The sequence below is a fragment of the Pristiophorus japonicus genome, chromosome 13, assembly GCF_044704955.1.
Source record: "Pristiophorus japonicus isolate sPriJap1 chromosome 13, sPriJap1.hap1, whole genome shotgun sequence".
NCBI lineage: Eukaryota > Metazoa > Chordata > Chondrichthyes > Pristiophoridae > Pristiophorus > Pristiophorus japonicus.
The window spans coordinates 96,487,728-96,506,240 of record NC_091989.1 but is presented as its reverse complement, the minus strand read 5'-3'; the positions used below and the strand labels follow the sequence as shown (position 1 = coordinate 96,506,240).

The following is an 18,513-nucleotide window of genomic DNA, read 5'->3' as shown; positions in this document are numbered from 1 at the left end:
GTCAGAGTGTGGAGAGAGAGTCGGTGACTGATGGTCAGAGTGTGGAGAGAGAGTCGGTGACTGATGGTCAGAGTGTGGAGGGAGAGTCGGTGACTGATGGTCAGAGTGTGGAGGGAGAGCCGGTGACTGATGGTCAGAGTGTGGAGGGAGAGTCGGTGACTGATGGTCAGAGTGTGGAGGGAGAGTCGGTGACTGATGGTCAGAGTGTGGAGGGAGAGTCGGTGACTGATGGTCAGAGTGTGGAGAGAGAGTCAGTGACTGATGGTCAGAGTGTGGAGAGAGAGTCGGTGACTGATGGTCAGAGTGTGGAGAGAGAGTCGGTGACTGATGGTCAGAGTGTGGAGGGAGAGTCGGTGACTGATGGTCAGAGTGTGGAGGGAGTCGGTGACTGATGGTCAGAGTGTGGAGGGAGAGTCGGTGACTGATGGTCAGAGTGTGGAGGGAGAGTCGGTGACTGATGGTCAGAGTGTGGAGGGAGAGTCGGTGACTGATGGTCAGAGTGTGGAGGGAGTCGGTGACTGATGGTCAGAGTGTGGAGGGAGAGTCGGTGACTGATGGTCAGAGTGTGGAGGGAGAGTCGGTGACTGATGGTCAGAGTGTGGAGGGAGAGTCGGTGACTGATGGTCAGAGTGTGGAGGGAGAGTCGGTGACTGATGGTCAGAGTGTGGAGAGAGAGTCGGTGACTGATGGTCAGAGTGTGGAGGGAGAGTCGGTGACTGATGGTCAGAGTGTGGAGGGAGAGTCGGTGACTGATGGTCAGAGTGTGGAGAGAGAGTCGGTGACTGATGGTCAGAGTGTGGAGGGAGTCGGTAACTGATGGTCAGAGTGTGGAGGGAGAGTCGGTGACTGATGGTCAGAGTGTGGAGGGAGAGTCGGTAACTGATGGTCAGAGTGTGGAGGGAGAGTCGGTGACTGATGGTCAGAGTGTGGAGGGAGTCGGTGACTGATGGTCAGAGTGTGGAGGGAGAGTCGGTGACTGATGGTCAGAGTGTGGAGAGAGAGTCGGTGACTGATGGTCAGAGTGTGGAGGGAGAGTCGGTGACTGATGGTCAGAGTGTGGAGGGAGAGTCGGTGACTGATGGTCAGAGTGTGGAGAGAGAGTCGGTGACTGATGGTCAGAGTGTGGAGGGAGAGTCGGTGACTGATGGTCAGAGTGTGGAGAGAGAGTCGGTGACTGATGGTCAGAGTGTGGAGGGAGAGTCGGTGACTGATGGTCAGAGTGTGGAGGGAGAGTCGGTGACTGATGGTCAGAGTGTGGAGGGAGAGTCGGTGACTGATGGTCAGAGTGTGGAGGGAGAGTCGGTGACTGATGGTCAGAGTGTGGAGAGAGAGTCGGTGACTGATGGTCAGAGTGTGGAGAGAGAGTCGGTGACTGATGGTCAGAGTGTGGAGGGAGAGTCGGTGACTGATGGTCAGAGTGTGGAGGGAGAGTCGGTGACTGATGGTCAGAGTGTGGAGGGAGAGTCGGTGACTGATGGTCAGAGTGTGGAGGGAGAGTCGGTGACTGATGGTCAGAGTGTGGAGGAAGAGTCGGTGACTGATGGTCAGAGTGTGGAGGGAGAGTCGGTGACTGATGGTCAGAGTGTGGAGAGAGAGTCGGTGACTGATGGTCAGAGTGTGGAGGGAGAGTCGGTGACTGATGGTCAGAGTGTGGAGGGAGAGTCGGTGACTGATGGTCAGAGCGTGGAGGGAGAGTCGGTGACTGATGGTCAGAGTGTGGAGGGAGAGTCGCTGACTGATGGTCAGAGTGTGGAGGGAGAGTCGGTGGCTGACAGGGTCAGAGTGTGGAGGGAGAGTCGGTGACTGATGGTCAGAGTGTGGAGGGAGAGTCGGTGGCTGACAGGGTCAGAGTGTGGAGGGAGAAGGGACTATATCTCCCTTTGAATATCTCGACTTTCCCACACTCATTGAGAGAGGAAATGATCCACTTTGAAGTTACAGTGTAGTCACGCTGCATTTGAGTGTGAGGAGAGAAATGCGGCAGTGAGGAGAGAAGGGAGTAATAGGGCTAGTATAGTCCTAGTATTAGGCAGTCCCTCGTGTCAAGGATGACCTGCTTCCACACCAAAAAAAGATGAGTTCACGGATGTTTCAATGAGGGACCTGACATTCTAGGTCCCAAGCTACATCTTGAAGGGTGGAAGATGTGTGTGAAGTGAGTGTGTGTCAGGATATCTATGACCTAGAAACAGAGTATTGCCACCACGGATGGCAGGATGCTGGGGGTGGTGTGAATACAGGGATCGCAGGAGCAGAACATGGCTGTAATGCAAAGAGGCTGCTTGCAGGAAAGCACACGGGTGGCAGTGCAGCAAGGGTTAAAACCCAGACGTATCGAGAAGTGTGTGTGACTGAAGTCCAAATAGTGAGGAAGTAAGCATGGTTGAAGGGGAGGTACCCATCCCTGCCATGCAAATAATAGAGTTTGACCTATAGTAAGCACTATTGGCACCTGACGTTTAGTGTTGGATGTATGAAATTTCCATATTATATTCAGCTGAACGATAAAGAGCAGCCAGCCGTGCAAATGTAGATTGTATTCCCAGCCTGCGTGGTGTCTGTTTTAAGCTGTGTTAACACTAGGGTGAAGTGCAGGTGAGTACAGGTCTGCCACGGGGGGTGGCAGGGATGGAAGCATTTTTAGATGAATTAAAAATAGCGCACAACATTAGTTTAAGTGCGATTTTTATTTTCCCCCCTTTCTATAGTGTATCGAGACGCATAAACGAGCAAATCTGATGAGCACGCCTGTAAGAGTACAGGAGAAGTTTCAGCAATTCTGCGGGCCGGGGCAGACCTGTTATGCTGCTGAACTGTAGACTAACTGGCCGTGCATTATCCAGGGGGAGGTTTACGCTGAACTCGGGGCAACGTGCTGTAAGATCGTACGACCGAGTGGAACCATGGAGGCTGAGGCACCAGATTTACCTGTAGAGGTAAGGCGACTTCATTGTGCTTTTAATTGGACTTGTATGACAAGGTTGTGTCATTCCTGCTTTACCTCTAGACTTGATTATTCCAGCGCTCTCCTGGCCAACCTCCCACCTTGCACCCTCCGTAACTTGAGCTCATCAGAAACACTGCTGCCCGTGTCCCATTCACCCATCACCCTTTTCCTACATTACAGCAGTGACTACACTCCAAAAGTACTTCATTGGCTGTAAAGCGCTTTGAGACGTCTGGTGGTCGTGAAAGGCGCTATATAAATCCAAGTCCTCCTTTTTTTTTCTTTTCTTCCTCCCTGACTTACATTACCTCGATTTTTATAATTCTCATCCTGGTTTTCAAGTCCCTCCATGCCCTGTGAAGCGCACTGGTTTGGTTAACTACGTTAAAGACGCTAGATAAGTGCAAGTTGTTGAGATTCTAAATTGGATCATCAGTTTCTTTACTGCAGACTTGTGATTCTATCAGTTTAATAAAGGGTTTTCATAGAGTAGATAGGCAGGAGGGTCGGTAACCAAAGGACATACCAAAGCAAATGGTGAGGAGGACACACAAAATCTGCAAAGTGATATAGAGAGGCTAAGTGAGTGGGCAGAAATTTGGCAGATGGAGTATAATGTGGGAAACTTTGGCAGAAAAAAATAGAGAATCAAATTCTAATTTTAAATGGAAAAAAATTGCAAAGTGCTGCAGTACAGAGGGATCTGGGGGTCCTTGTGCATGAAACACAAGAAGTTAGTATGCAGGTACAGCAAGTTATCAGGAAGGCAAATGGAATGTTGGCCTTTATTGCAAGGGGGATAGAGTATAAAAGCAGAGAAGTCCTGCTACAATTGTACAGGGTATTGGTGAGACCACATCTGGAGTACTGAATACAGTTTTGGTCTCCGTATTTAAGGAGGGATATACTTGCATTGAAAGCTGTTCAGAGAAGGTTCACCTAGGTTGATTCCGGAGATGAGGGGGTTGACCTATGAAGTTGAGTAGATTGGGCCTATGCTCATTGGAGTTCAGAAGAGGTGATCTTATCGAAACATATAAGATAATGAGGGGGCTCGACAATATGGATGCAGAGTGGATATTTCCACTCATAGGAAAAACTAAAACTGGGGGACATAGTCTCAGAATAAGAGGCCGCCCATTTAAAACTGAGATGAGGAGGAATTTCTTCTCTCGGAGGGTTGCAAATCAGTGGAATTCTCTGCCCCATCATTGGATCATTGAATATTTTTAAGATACAGATTTTTGAGCAATAAGGGAGTGTAGGGTTATGGGGAGCGGGCAGGGAAGTGGAGCTGAGCCCATGATCAGATCAGCCATGATGCCAATGGTGCTTAATATGGGTCAAACTCCACACACACTTTCTATTATTTGCATGGCAGGGATGGGTACCTCCCCTTCGACCATGTCTACTTCCTCACTATTTGGACTTCAGTCACACACACTTCTCGATACGTCTGGGGTGGGGTTTAACCCTTGCTGCACTGCCACCCGTGTGCTTTCCTGTAAGCAGCCTCTTTGCATTACAGCCATGTTCTGCTCCTGCGATCGGTGCCCCTGTATTCACACCACCCCCAGCATCCTGCCATCCGTGGTGGCAATACTCTGTTTCTAGGTCATAGATATCCTGACACCCACTCACTTCACACACGCACGTTCAGACATTTTCCACCCTTCTCGATGTGGTGAGGGACCTGACATTCTAGGTCCCGAGCTGTGAACATCTGTGAACTCATCTTTTTTTGGTGTGGAAGCAGGTCATCCTTGACACGAGTGACTGCCTAATACTACTACTATATTAGCCCTATTACTCCCTTCTGCTCAATGTGTTACTGTGGTCCTCACTGTCGCATTACTCTCCTCCCACTCTGGGACAGAGAATTCCACAGATTTGCAACTTTCTGAGAGAAGAAATCCCTCCTCATCTCAGTTTTAAATGGACGATCTCTTATTCTACAACTATGCCCCTAGTTCTAGATGGCCCCATGAGTGGAAATACTCTCTCTGCATCTACTTTGTCAAGCCCCTTCATAATCCCCGGAATCAACCTCGTGAACCTTCTCTGAACTGCCTCCAATGCAAGTATATCCCCCCTTAAATACGGAGACCAAAACTGTATGCAGTACTCCAGGTGTGGCCTCACCAATACCCTGTACATTTGTAGCAGGACTTTCCTGCTCCTGTACTTCACCCCTTGCAATAAAAGCCAAGATTCCATTGGCCTTCCTGATCACTTGCTGTATCTGCATGCTAACCTTTTTGTGTTTCATGCACCAGGACCCCCAGGTCCAGCTGTATTGCAGCATTTTGCAATCTTTCTCCATTTAAATAATAACTTGCTCCTCAATTTTTTTTTTCATCAGTTCACCATCACCATTTTGTTTTAGTGCATTTTCAGAGGATGGTCAATGTAGACCTGGGGTGGCTTTTATCCCCCAAAACAGCCAGTTTTCAGGCTTCCCGCCCACAGAGAGGTTGTGTGTTTAAGATTTCCGCCAGGAGAGCGGTGAGGTGAGTTTGCACCAGCAGTATGATTCATAGTGTAAGCAGCAAGTTCCTGTTTCAAATTCTATAAACGCAGTGAAAGTGAGTGGCGTCTTTATCATTTTATGTATGGCGGGAATAGTGGCATATGATTCACTGTTTTATACTCTTCATTTACCTGTTTTATTTAATTAAACTGTCTGTTGCTTTTGAGCCAGATTCTCAGTCTGATACAAGTTCTTGTTCAGTTCTTTCGAAGACTGAGAAATCAGCTGGTGGCCTGTGATACATTCCAATCGCTGAAAGGGTTTTTCTATTGTGATTCCTGAGTTCTTGCTAGTGTTGACCTAGATACTGGGCCAGTCCACACTGCGTTATGTGTGCGCGCTAGGTCCGTGCAGCAGAGCTGGTCTCCAGTCGTCTTGGGTAATCCTTGCCACTGGACCAAGACCTAGCTCTGTCAAGCCCGCGTGGTGGCTGGTGTGCAACGGCAACCACACGTTAAAAAAAATCCATGCACAGGCATCTTCCACCCTTCAATATGTAGTTCGGGATCTGGAACATTGAAACACCTGTGAACTCATCCCTTTTTGATGTGGAAGCAAGCCGTCCTCGCTTCGAGGGACCGCCTATGGTGATGATGAGGGGGTAGAAAAGAGGAAACTGGTCTGTAAGGGGATGAGATCCTCTTACGATGCTGGGAAGGGAAGTTGGTTGTGGGCGGGTGATGCAGTACAGTGCGACCTGGGGGTCCTGGTACATGAAATTCAAGAGGATCGTTTATTTATGTGGACTTGTATTTACTCTGTACAACCACCAGAGGGCTCATCCTCTGGAGTCCCAAGGGATCCCATAATCCCTTGGGAGCACAGGTATGTAAGGAGGCTTCAACGGTTGGAGAGGCACTCTGGAGACCTGCAATAAAAGACTGGTCACTTTACTTTGAGCTCACCGTGTTCAGTCTGACTCTTTCTCCATACACAACAGCTGGCGACGAGATACAGATAGCGAACCCAACGATGCAGAGAACAGTGGGCATCCTGGAGAAATTTTCGGAGGGAGATGATTGAGAAACTTTTGTGGAGCGACTCGACCAATACTTCATGGCCAATGAGCTAGATGGGGAAGAGAGCGCTGCCAAAGGAAAGGCGATCCTCCTCACCGTCTGTGGGGCACCAACGCATAGCCTCATGAAGAATCTGCTCACTCCAGCAAAACCCACGGAGAAATCGTACGACGATTTGTGCACACTGGTCCAAGAGCATTTGAACCCGAAGGAAAGCGTTCTGATGGCGAGGTACCAGTTCTACACCTACAAAAGGTCTGAAGATCAGGAAGTGGCGAGTTATGTCACCGAGCTAAGACGCCTTGCAGGACATTGCAAATTTGAAGGACATTTTGTACTTGGCATTGTCCACGAAACCATACTTGGCAAACTTTTGCCTATAGAGACCCCAACCTTGAGTATAGTATAGTAGTATAGTATTGGGCAGTCCCTTGTGTCGAGGATGACCCGCTTCCACACCAAAAAGGGATGAGTTCACAGGTGTTTCAATGAGGAACCTGACATTCTAGGTCCCGAACTACATCCTGAAGGGTGGAAGATGCCTGTGCTTGGATTCTTTTAACGTGGTGTGGCCGTTGCACATCAGCCACCACACGGGCTTGACAGAGCTAGGTCTTGATCCAGTGGCAAGGGTTAACCAAGACGACTGGAGACCAAGCTCTGCTGCACGGACCTAGTGTGCACACATGCTCCTACTATCCACAGATCGCAGAGTGGGCTGGCCCGTGCTGCTCCTGGGCCCTCGCCTCTTCTGGGCCCCGATCACGACGCTTCTGGGCCCCGATCTCTTACCGCTCCTCCTCCCCAATCAAAAATGGAGCAGTCATTAACAGCCATAGCAATAGCCCAGGCATTCGTTGCCACCAGTGACAATACGAAGCAAATCTCTCAGCACACAAGTGCTGCTACAAGTACTGTGAACAAAGTGATGATTTTGAATCGTAACGTACAGGGCAGGTCACACATACCTGCAGCTGCACGTCCGCAAATGACTGAGTCCACCATCAAGGGTGATGAATGCAAAGCCATTAACACCTTGTTGGCGCTGCGGGGGTGATCATCGATTCCATTCATGCCGATTCAAAGAGTACGTTTGCAAGGGCTGTGGAACAATGGGACACGTCCAACGAGTGTGCAGGCAAGCTGCTAAGGCTGTTAAACCTGCAAACCACCATGTTGCAGAGGAGGACAGATCCACGGAGGGTCACGACGAACCAGAGCCTCAGACCGAGGAGGCAGAGGTACATGGGGTGCACACATTTACCATGAATTGTCCCCCGATAATGGTGAATATTGAACTAAATGGACTCCCGGTGTCAATGGAGCTGGACACGGGCGCGAACCAATCCATCATAGGCAAAAAGATTTTCGAAAGGTTGTGGTGCAACAAGGCCTCAAGGCCAGTCTTAACTCCAGTTGGCATGAAACTAAGAACTTACACGAGAGAACTGATTCCTGTAGTCGGCAGTGCTACCGTAAAGGTCTCCTACGATGGAGCGGTGCACAAGCTACCATTCTGGGTGGTACCGGGCGATGGTCCCACACTGCTCGGCAGGAGCTGGTTGGGAAAGATAATGGCCTTGCTGGAACTGGGACGACGTCAGAGCGCGATCGCCCGCTGACGACACTTCGTGTGCCCAGGTCTTAAACAAATTTCCTTCGCTGTTCGAACCAGGCATGGGAAATTCCAAGGAACAAAAGTGCAGATCCACCTAATTCCGGGGGCACGACCCATCCATCACAAGGCGAGAGCATTAACGTACATGATGAGAGAAAGGGTAGAGATCGAGCTAGACCGGCTGAAAAGAGAGGGCATCATTTCACCGATTGAGTTCAGCGAGTGGGCCAGTCTTATTGTCCCAGTTCTCAAGGGAGAAGGCACCGTCAGAATCTGTTTACAAAGTAAATACCAATTGTTTCTCCCTGCAGGACCAATATCCACTACCAAAGGCCGACTACCTGTTTGCAGCACTGGCGGGAGGAAAGACATTCACGAAGCTGGATCTGACTTTAGCCTACATGACGCAGGAACTGGAGGAATCATCGAAGGCCCTCACCTGCATCAACACGCACAAGGGTCTTTTTGTTTATAACAGATGCCTGGTTGGAATCCGATCAGCGGCGGCGATATTCCAGAGAAACATGGAAAGTTTACTGAAGTCGGGCCCGCACACCGTGGTCTTCCAGGACGACATCTTGGTCACAGGTCAAAACACAGTCGAGCACCTGCAGAACCTGGAGGAGGTTCTTAGTCGACTCGACCGCGTGGGGCTCAGGTTAAAACGCTCGAAGGGCGTTTTCCTGGCACCTGAAGTGGAGTTCTTGGGAAGGAGGATTGCGATGGACGGCATCAGGCTCACTAACGTGAAGACGGAGGCAATCGAGAACGCACCGAGGCCACAGAACGTGACGGAGATGCGGTCGTTTCTGGGACTCTTGAACTACTTTGGTAACTTCTTACTGGGTCTCAGCACCCTGCCAGAACCACTACATGTCTTATTACGAAAAGGGGGCAAATCGGTTTGGGGCAAAAGCCAAGAAAATGCCTTTGTAAAAGCGAGAAAATTGTTATGCTCAAACAAATTGCTTATGTTGTATGATCCATGTAAGCGTTTGGTACTAGCATGTGATGCGTCGTCATATGGCGTCGGGTGTGTGTTGCAACAAGCTAATGGTTTCGGGAAACTGCAACCGGTTGCTTATGCATCCAGGAGTCTGTCTTAAGGCTGAAAGAGCCTACAGCATGATTGAAAAAGAAGCGTTAGCGTGTGTCTATGGGGTAAAGAAAATGCATCAATACCTGTTTGGGCTAAAATTCGAATTGGAAACTGACCATAAGCCACTTATATCCCTGTTTTCCGAGAGTAAAGGGATGAATACCAACGCATCGGCCCACATCCAGAAATGGGCGCTCACGTTGTCCGCATACAACTACGCCATCCACCACATGCCAAGCACAGAAAACTGCGCCGATGCTCTCAGTAGGCTGCCATTGCCCACCACGGGGGTGCAAATGGCGCAGCCCGCAGATCTAGCCATGGTTATGGAAGCATTTGAGAGTGAGCAATTATCCGATACTGCCCGGCAGATCAAAACCTGGACAAGCCAGGACCCCTTATTATCTCTAGTCAAAAGCTGTGTGCTTCACGGGAGCTGGTCCAGTGACCCAGTGGAAATACAGGAAGAGATAAAGCTGTTCCAGCGGCGCAAAGATGAAATGTCTATACAGGCAGACTGTCTTCTGTGGGGCAATCGAGTAGTGGTCCCCAAGAAGGGCAGAGACACCTTCATCAATGACCTCCACAGTACCCACCCAGGCATCGTAATGATAGCCAGATCCCACGTGTGGTGGCCCGGTATCGATGTGAACTTGGAGTCCTGCGTTCACAGATGTAATACATGCTCGCAGTTAAGCAATGTACCCAGGGAGGCGCCGCTAAGTTTATGGTCTTGGCCCTCCTAACCGTGGTTGAGGGTATACGTTGACTATACAGGCCAGTTCTTGGGTAAAATGTTCCTTGTGGTTGTAGATGCGTACTCCCAAGTGGATTGAATGTGAGATAATGTCGGCTAGCACGTCCGCTGCCACTACTGAAAGCCTGCGGGCCATGTTTGCCACACATGGCTTGCCCGATGACCTGGTGAGTGACAACGGGCCATGTTTTACCAGTGCTGAGGTCAAAGAATTCATGACTCGTAATGGGATCAAACATGTTACATCTGCCCCGTTTAAACCAGCGTCCAATGGCCAGGCAGAGAAAGCAGTGCAAATCATCAAGCAAGGCTTGAAGAGGTTAACTGAAGGTTCACTGCAGACTCGCCTATCCCGAGTCCTGCTTAGCTACCGCACGAGACCCCACTCACTCACTGGGATCCCACCTGCTGAACTGCTCATGAAAAGAGTGCTTAAGACAAGGCTCTCGTTAGTTCACCCTGATCTACATGAACAGGTAGAGAGCAGGCGGCTTCAACAAAGTGCATACCATGATAGCGCAAATGTGTCACACGAGATTGAAATCAATGATTCTGTATTTGTATTAAATTATGGACAAGGTCCCAAGTGGCTTCCCGGCACAGTCGTGGCCAAAGAGGGGAGCAGGGTGTTTCGGATCAAACTTTCAAATTGACTCATTCACTGGAAACACGTGGACCAAATCAAACTCAGATTCACGGACTATCCTGAGCAACCCACCTTGGACCCAACCTTTTTTGATCCCCCAACATACACAGCAGTAACAACCGGTACCACAGTTGACCACGAAGCAGAACCCATCATCCACAGCAGCCCTGCAGGGCCGAACACACCAGGCAGTCTAGCAAGGCCAGCTGCACAGCAGCCCAGCGAGGGCCCAACAAATGATTCAACAACACCAGCTTTCACACTTTCAACTAGGGCAAGAAGGGCCCCAGATCGACTCACATTGTAAATAGTTACACTATTGACTTTGGGTGAGGGGGGGGGAAGAGACTGTTGTTATATATGTAGACTTGCATTTACGCTGTACAGCCACTAGAGGGCTAATCCTCTGGAGTCCCAAGGGATCCCATAATTCCTTGGGAGCACAGGTATTTAAGAAGGCTTCACATGTTGGAGAGGCACTCTGGAGACCTGCAATAAAAGACTAAGGTCACACTTTACTTTGAGCTCACAGTGTTCAGTCTGACTCTTTCTCCATACACTACAGTTAGTATGCAGGTACAGCAAGGGATCAGGAAGGCCAGTGGTATCTTCGCCTTTATTGCAAAAGGGATGGAGTATAAAAGCAGGGAAATCTTACTACAGCTATATAAGGTATTGATGAGGCCACACCTGGAATACTGCGTACAGTTTTGGTTTCCATATTTACGAAAGGATATACTTGCTTTGGAGGCAGTTCAGAGAAGGTTCACTAGGTTGATTCTGGAGATGAGGGGGTTGACTTATGAGGAAAGGTTGAGTAGGTTGGGCCTCTACTCATTGGAATTCAGAAGAATGAGAGGTGATCTTATCAAAACGTATAAGATTATGAGGGGGCTTGACAAGGTGGATGCAGAGAGGATGTTTCCACTGATGGGGGAGACTAGAACTAGAGGGTATAATCTTAGAATAAGGGGCCGCCCACTTAAAACTGAGATGAGGAGAAATTTCTTCTCGGAGGGTTGTGAATCTGTGGAATTCGCTGCCTCCGAGAGTTGTGGAAGCTGGGACATTAAATAAATTTAAGACAGAAATAGACAGTTTTTTAAATGATAAGGGGTTATGGGGAGTGGGCGGGGAAGTGGAGCTGAGTCCGTGATCAGATCAGCCGTGATCTTATTGAATGGCGGAGCAGGCTTGAGGGGCCTTATGGCCTACTCCTGTTCCTATTTCTGATGTTCTTATGAACCTGGTGTATTCACTAATGCCCCTGTGTGGGTGGAGTCTGCAATGGGTGAATGGAAGCCTGGTGTACCATTGTGGGAGTACCATCACCACAAGGACTGTAGACCACCAGCACATCTCGGGGCAACTGGGCCTGCCAGCATTATCCATATCCTGGGAACAGATATTAAAAGTGAGCTCATGTAATAGGGTTTCACTTCAAGTCGCCCTGATGTGTTCGAAAACCCTCCTCCGTTCCCGAGCATTATTGTGGCATAATGTTTCAGTGCTGCTAGCTTCGTAGTGCCGCAGGAAGAAGCGCAGTGCTGAATGTACAGTAAACATTCCTGGGATTGTCTCGTCTTTAACCTCAGGCCATAAATCCAGTTGATTTGTGTGTGAAAGACTGTTTTTATTGTAGGCTAACGACTTGTGTTAGTTCAACTTTTGAAACAGCATGACCGATATAAAATGCCACCTTGCAAGACCTACAACATGTGGCCCCTCTAGTGGGGATTTTTGTTGTTGTCAACTTTTGCCTGAAGGTGCTGCCTCTCGCTAGGTTTTCCCCAGTTGGCTGTTTTCCACACAAGTTTGGATGGCGAGCGTGCGCAGGCTTGTCACTTCCTAGATAGATGAGTTTGGTCATGTCTGCCTGTGGACACCTTCCTGTGGTGGGAGGGGAGTGCGGGGGTGGATCTCGCTCCTCAGCGAATGCGTCTGTCTGAAGTTGCTAACTTGATAAACCATAGACCAAATGAGCTATAAATCGGGGATGATCGATTCTGTGTTCTACCTGCACATCTTTTACAAAGAGTCCTTCCAAACAGTTTTGTTCTAATGCCTCCTTGTCCCCAGTTGTCCGCTCTGCTAAAGAAAGACTTGCATTTATATAACGCCTTTCACGACCACCGGACGTCTTAAAGCACTTAACAGCCAATGAAATACTTTTGGAGTATAGTCACTGTTGTAAAGTGGGAAACACGGCAGCCAATTTGCACACAACAAGCTCCCACAAACAGCAATGTGATAGTGACCAGATAAACTGTTTTTGTTACGTTGATTGAGGAATAAATATTGGCAGCGACACCGGGGATAACTCCTCTTTGTCAAAATAGTGCCATGGGATCTTTTACATCCACCTAAGGTTTAACGTCTCATCTGAAAGACGGCACCTCCGACAGTGCAGCACTACCTCAGCACTGCACTGGAATGTCAGCCTAGATTTATGTGCTCAAGTCCCTGGAGTGGGATTTGAACCCACACACTGAGCCACAGCTGACAGTGCTTGGCTAAGGTGCAGACTTCTTTTTGAGTTTTACTCCACAGGCCTGGCAGCCCTTCACCAAATAGTCACGCTTCACGTGCGAACGTATGCTGGCTGTTCAAAATCCCAAAGAGTCACCACTCCGTCTCTCCCACCTTACCTCGCTGTGAATGTGCAGTTTTAACAGAAAACATTCTGCTGCCGAGTTTCTAAATTTATTCAAAGCCCAGGAGAATGTTAATGCTATTTAAACTTCACCATTCCCTCTTGAAGTGTCTGCTTTCAGCAGGTATTGGTGGTGCAGTGGTTGCCATTGCATCGGAGCAACAGGAATGAGTGGCTGGCATTAATATAGGTCATTGAACACTTAGACTGCCGCCCACAGCTATTTCCATCGCCTTTACCTACCTGTCCCAGACAGGGGAACGCTACAAAAACAGGGCGCTTTAGCAAACCACAAGCAAAAAAAGTCAAATGACCCAGATTGCGCGCTAGCAGGATGAGCTCCCTCAGTATTCAAACATGCCCCTGTATGTCCGAAGCCCAGCACGCTCATGGGTATAAAAGTTAGCCTTGCGTGGATTGTATTTTATGACTTCTAACTTGAATTTTATCAGAGGTTGCAAATTTTAAAATTCAAAAATTCTTAACATGCCCCGATCCTCCCTTCCAGCCTCTCCCATCCTGTTACTGCATTTATGCAGCTTCTAAATTTCATATATTCATCTGCAATTAATTTTGCAAGTGCAGATATGAAAATGGCCCTTGTCTGTCCGTGTGTTTGCTGTAATTCAATATTAAAAGAAAGAAAGACTTGCATTTATATAGCGCCTTTCACGATCACCGGAAGTCTCTGCGCTTTACAGCCAATGAAGTACTTGGGCACAATTAGGTCAGTGTACTATTAGGTCAGTGTTTATCTCCAGCTCACTCTCACACGAGAGAACATGGTGTTTGCGTGATCGTGCAGTTCCCTAGTGGCTGCTGCATTTGCCCACATAAGGCACTGCACTTTAGGGCAGAATCTGGGTCACATGCTTGGAATTTGAGGTTTGTTGAATTAGTGTATTGTTTTTGCATATTTGCCCCACATAGGACAAATATGTAAGACAATGGAAATATCTGATGACTATTCCGATGTGGGAAAGATCATCCACGATTGGTTCAAGAAAGTGGTGAGTGGAATCCTAAAGGCTAACGTGAAGCCAAGTAGGCAAGAACATGGCAACAACTCCCAGGGCGATGTTCGCCGTCGCCGTTCCCAGGGTCCCGTTCCCCAGCACCGTTCCCAGAGCGACTTTCACCATTACCGTTCCCAGGCGATGGTCGCCGTCCCCATTCCCAGGGCGATGGTCGCCGTCCCCGTTCCCAGGGCCCTGACAGGGACCAATCCATTTAATTCACAGTTGTGTCTGAGAACATGTTGGATTGGCCACTCTTTGAGTTTCAGATGTATTTAAATTCCCTTTTCCCAGGTCAGATTTTGAAGAGTATTTCTCAACCATTCTAGTTCAAATTGGGTAGTCTGTCTGATGGTATCGGTAGGCCACTGATTCTGTTCATAGTCAGCAACAAGCTGCCATGTTAAGGATAATGTTGTGACCTTGAGCCAGGTAAATTTTATATTGGAGTTTAGTGCCATTCTCATTATTTTCCATCTTCCAAGTAGAGCTTTGTACCTACTGTGAATCTGCAGTACATCATTACTTCTGTTCACTTATCCATTTACCGTTTTATAAATCTATTTGGCAGTTTGTAGTGTAAGCCAGGCTCCAGAAGCAATAGGAATACTAATGTTTATCCTGCTGCCGATCGGTATCGAGGGCACGAGATGTCACCAGCGGATTAAATGCAGCAACAAAGGTTTTCTACTTGACGCTTTGCTTGCTACGGGTTGCCCAGAAGTTGGCACTCTAGTGTGGGCATTGAGGCCTTGCCCACAGGAGGGGTCTGAGGTGCCCAACCTGGAGAATAAGTTGCCGAAAATGCAACAATAACTCATAGCAGAATCATAAAATCTTACAGCACAGAAGGAGAGGTCATTCGGCCCATTTGGTCCCACTCCTCCACTCTATCCCCATAGCCCTGCAAGCATCAATAAAATAGACGGGAAAGGTTGCAGTGGAGAAATAGCTTGTTGGCTGGAAGGGGAAAAGAAACCGCTGTCAGATGACCCTTTTCCTTGTCTCCAGCAGGAAATCCTTTTGTAAAGATCCACGTCTTCATGAAAAGTTTATTTTATTTTTCCAATTGCTTCCACCTATCTCTTCTGAAGACACTAACTTTACGTTGGGCTCCTGTTTGGTCGGTGCCAGCCTCCGAGGCATTCTTCCCCTGTGAGCTTGGACAGTGAGTCTGAGCATCGCGACTGTGCCATCCGAGTGGGTCACGGCTGCACACAACCTTGCCCTCAAGCACGTGGCCGCGCTTTCCAGAAGAGTTTGACTAGCTAGAGATCAGGGCCCCAAGTTTCCACACGCGGCAAAACAGGTGCCCCTCCGAGCTGGGCGCCCGTTTTTCGCGCCAAAAACGCGCTATTCTCGAGCGCTTTGCAGCTCGATGTCAGCTTGGCGCAGCGCCCAGGGGACGGAGCCTACCACTCGCGCCGATTTTGTAAGTCGGAGGAGGCGGGTACCATTTAAATGAGTTTTTTTCGTGCCGGCAACCCTGCGCGTGCGCGTTGGAGTGTTCGCGCACGCGCAGTGTGAAGGAAACATTGACACTCGGCCATTTTTGTAGTTCTTTGTAACTGTTCAATTTTTAACATTTTTTAATAAAAGCACATTGCCCTTCCATGATCAGCACTGAGGCTTCTTGCAGCAGTGAGAAGGCTGCAGGAAGCCTCAGAAGTTGAGGCAACCGTTTCCTGACGGGCCCGACCGACGGCAGGGGGGCTTTCCCCCCCCCCCCACCGTCGGGAATGGCTGCCTCAACTTCTGAGGCTTCCTGCAGCCTTCTCACTGCCTCCCCTCCGCTGCCGTCGGTCGGGCCCTCACTGCCTCCCCCCCGCTGCCGTCGGTCGGGCCCTCACTGCCTCCCCTCCCCTGCCGTCGGGAACGGCTGCTGCTGCTGATAACCAGAGGACACAGATTTCCCCCCCCCCCCCCACCACCCTCCCGCCTACCCCAAATCCCAGTCCAGTTGATCAGCTAACTCGGCACATAGTCTGAATGGAACCTAGGAGCTGCTGGGAGTTCTGGTCTGTACGGTTTAGCTGCTACACGAGAGTAGCGCACATGCTCACTCAGCTGTCTGGGAATGTCGGTGCACAAATAGGGCAAAAATATGTTTGGCACACGCACGTCATGAGCACGCAAATTGCACAAGGATGTGTTGGTTGGATACGACACTGTGGTGAAAATGATAGCTGCAAGTTCTAGAATTAGGGGGCATAATCTTAGAATAAGGGGCCGTCCATTTAAAACTGAGATGAGGAGGAATTTCTTCTATGAGGGCTGTAAATCTGTGAAATTCACTGCCTCAGAGAGCTGTGGAGGCTGGGTCATTGAATAAATCTAAGACAGAGATAGACAGTTTCTTAACCGATAAGGGGTTATGGGGAGCGGGCGGGGAAGTGGAGCTGAGTCCATGATCGGATCAGCCATGATCGTATTAAATGGCGGAGCAGGCTTGAGGGGCCGTATGGCCTACTCCTGCTCCTATTTCTTATGTTGCTTATTATGTTCTCTCCCTCTCCAAATAACAGTGTCCTTGGATCCCACAGAATCGAGTGTTTTCTACAATTGCTACTGTTCTTCTGTTAACAGGTCATCCGCTACATCCTGAGCTTCCTGTCTACGTCTGACAGGAAGGAGGCGTCACTGGTGAGCAGAGCCTGGTATGCTGCTTCTCTGGACCGCAGTCTCCAGGTAACTTCTTTTATATAAAAAAAAACCCAGATATAATTTAGTCTTCTATTTTGTACCCTGCTCCCGAAGGCACCGACTTGCTCTGGGTTACAGTTCCATGGGCAGCAGCTACCCACGGATATCTCACCAAAGTCACCTTGAGTGTTGGCAAGTGAGCGGGCATGATGGGCATATACAGCTGATCCTGATCCCAGCCTCACCCACTGGCCACGTGCATGCAATTCCCAGGGGGGTCGCTGCGTAGCAGTTAGGAGTGGCAATGCTGGCTGATCATTTCTGTTTTTCCTTTCCTTCCCCTCCCAGCCGTGGCTCAGTGGGTAGCACACTCGTCTCTGCATCTGAAGGTTGTGGGTTCAAGTCCCACTCCACGAACTTGAGCACAAAAATCTAGGCTGGCACTCCAGTGCGGTGCTGAGGGAGTGCTGCATTGTTGAAGGTGCTGTCTTTTGGATGAGATATTAAACCGAGGCCCCGTCTGCTCTCTCAAGTGGACGTAAAAGATCCCACGGCACAATTTTGAAGAGCAGGGGAGTTATCCCCGATGTCCTGGCCAATATTTATCCCTCAATAAACAACTAAAACAGACTATCTGGTCATTATCATATTGCTGTTTGTGGGAGTTTGCTGTGCGTGTTTCCCACAATGCAACAGTGACGACACTTCAAAGGTACTTCATTGGCTGTGATGCGCTTTGGGATGTCCTGAGGTCGTGAAAGGTGCTATAGAAATGCAAGTCATTGATCTCCCTATCCCAAGTACTATGGATAGACGATTATAACACTCCCACTGCTGCCTCACCAGTGATCAGACAACTCGACACCAGCCACTCCAGTAGCACTCCTCACGTATGGGAAGACATCTCATAATGTTGAGGATGTCCGACAGTGGATGCTGAGCAAGGGAATGGAGGAAGTCACTAGATGGGGGAGCAAAGGCATAGTCAAAGAGAAAGGCGCTCAGTAGGTGTTTGTATGCATGGAAGGGAGAAGGGAATTGAGAGGTGTATGGTGACAGCAGTGGTGGAGCAGAGGGGTCGAGGGCGCGCAGGAACCTGCTGTTAGGAGTGGAGGGATGTAGGGCCGGAGGGGAGACTTGAGGCTGGGTGAGGTGGGGCGGCGGAGCTTTTTTGAAAATGGAGATGAGAATAGGCACTGTGGGTGGGGTGTGTGGGGGAGGGGGTGGGGGGGGTGTGGGACTGTGTCGGGGGTGATGGGATGGGATGGGAGGAGAGGGGGGTGGAAAAGTGTGGGACTGTGTTGGGGGGGGGGGGGGGCAGAGAGGATTGTGGGACTATGGGGGGGGGGGGGAGACTGTGTCGGGGGTGGGGGGGAAGTGACTGTGGGGGGGGGGGGAGACTGTGTCGAGGGTGGGATTGTGGGGTGGGGAGACTGTGTCAGGGGGTGGGGAGACTGTGTCAGGAGGCGGAGGGGGTGGGGAGTGTGGGACTGTGTCTGGCTCGGGGGGACTGCCGTTTTCTGAACAAGTTGGATCTGAACACTGGCCGAGGTTTGTCGCTGAAGTCTTTGACTTACATGGCTTA

The 18,513-nt window shown here is 49.5% G+C and overlaps 1 protein-coding gene across 3 annotated transcripts in view; it reads left to right on the top strand.

Moving 5' to 3' along the window:
- The window catches only part of fbxl9 (F-box and leucine rich repeat protein), a 50,488-nt gene that overhangs the window by 18,385 nt on the left and 13,590 nt on the right, over positions 1-18,513 (top strand). For 2 of the 3 annotated variants that reach the window (XM_070897773.1, XM_070897771.1), the window contains exons 1-3: positions 1,694-2,595; positions 2,709-2,936; positions 16,872-16,973. In XM_070897773.1, coding sequence (XP_070753874.1) covers positions 2,904-2,936; positions 16,872-16,973 — 135 coding nt within the window. In that variant the 5' untranslated portion in view covers positions 1,694-2,595; positions 2,709-2,903. Of the gene's footprint in view, positions 1-1,693; positions 2,596-2,708; positions 2,937-16,871; positions 16,974-18,513 lie in introns of those variants that run through there. The other variant, XM_070897772.1, reaches the window with a different exon arrangement.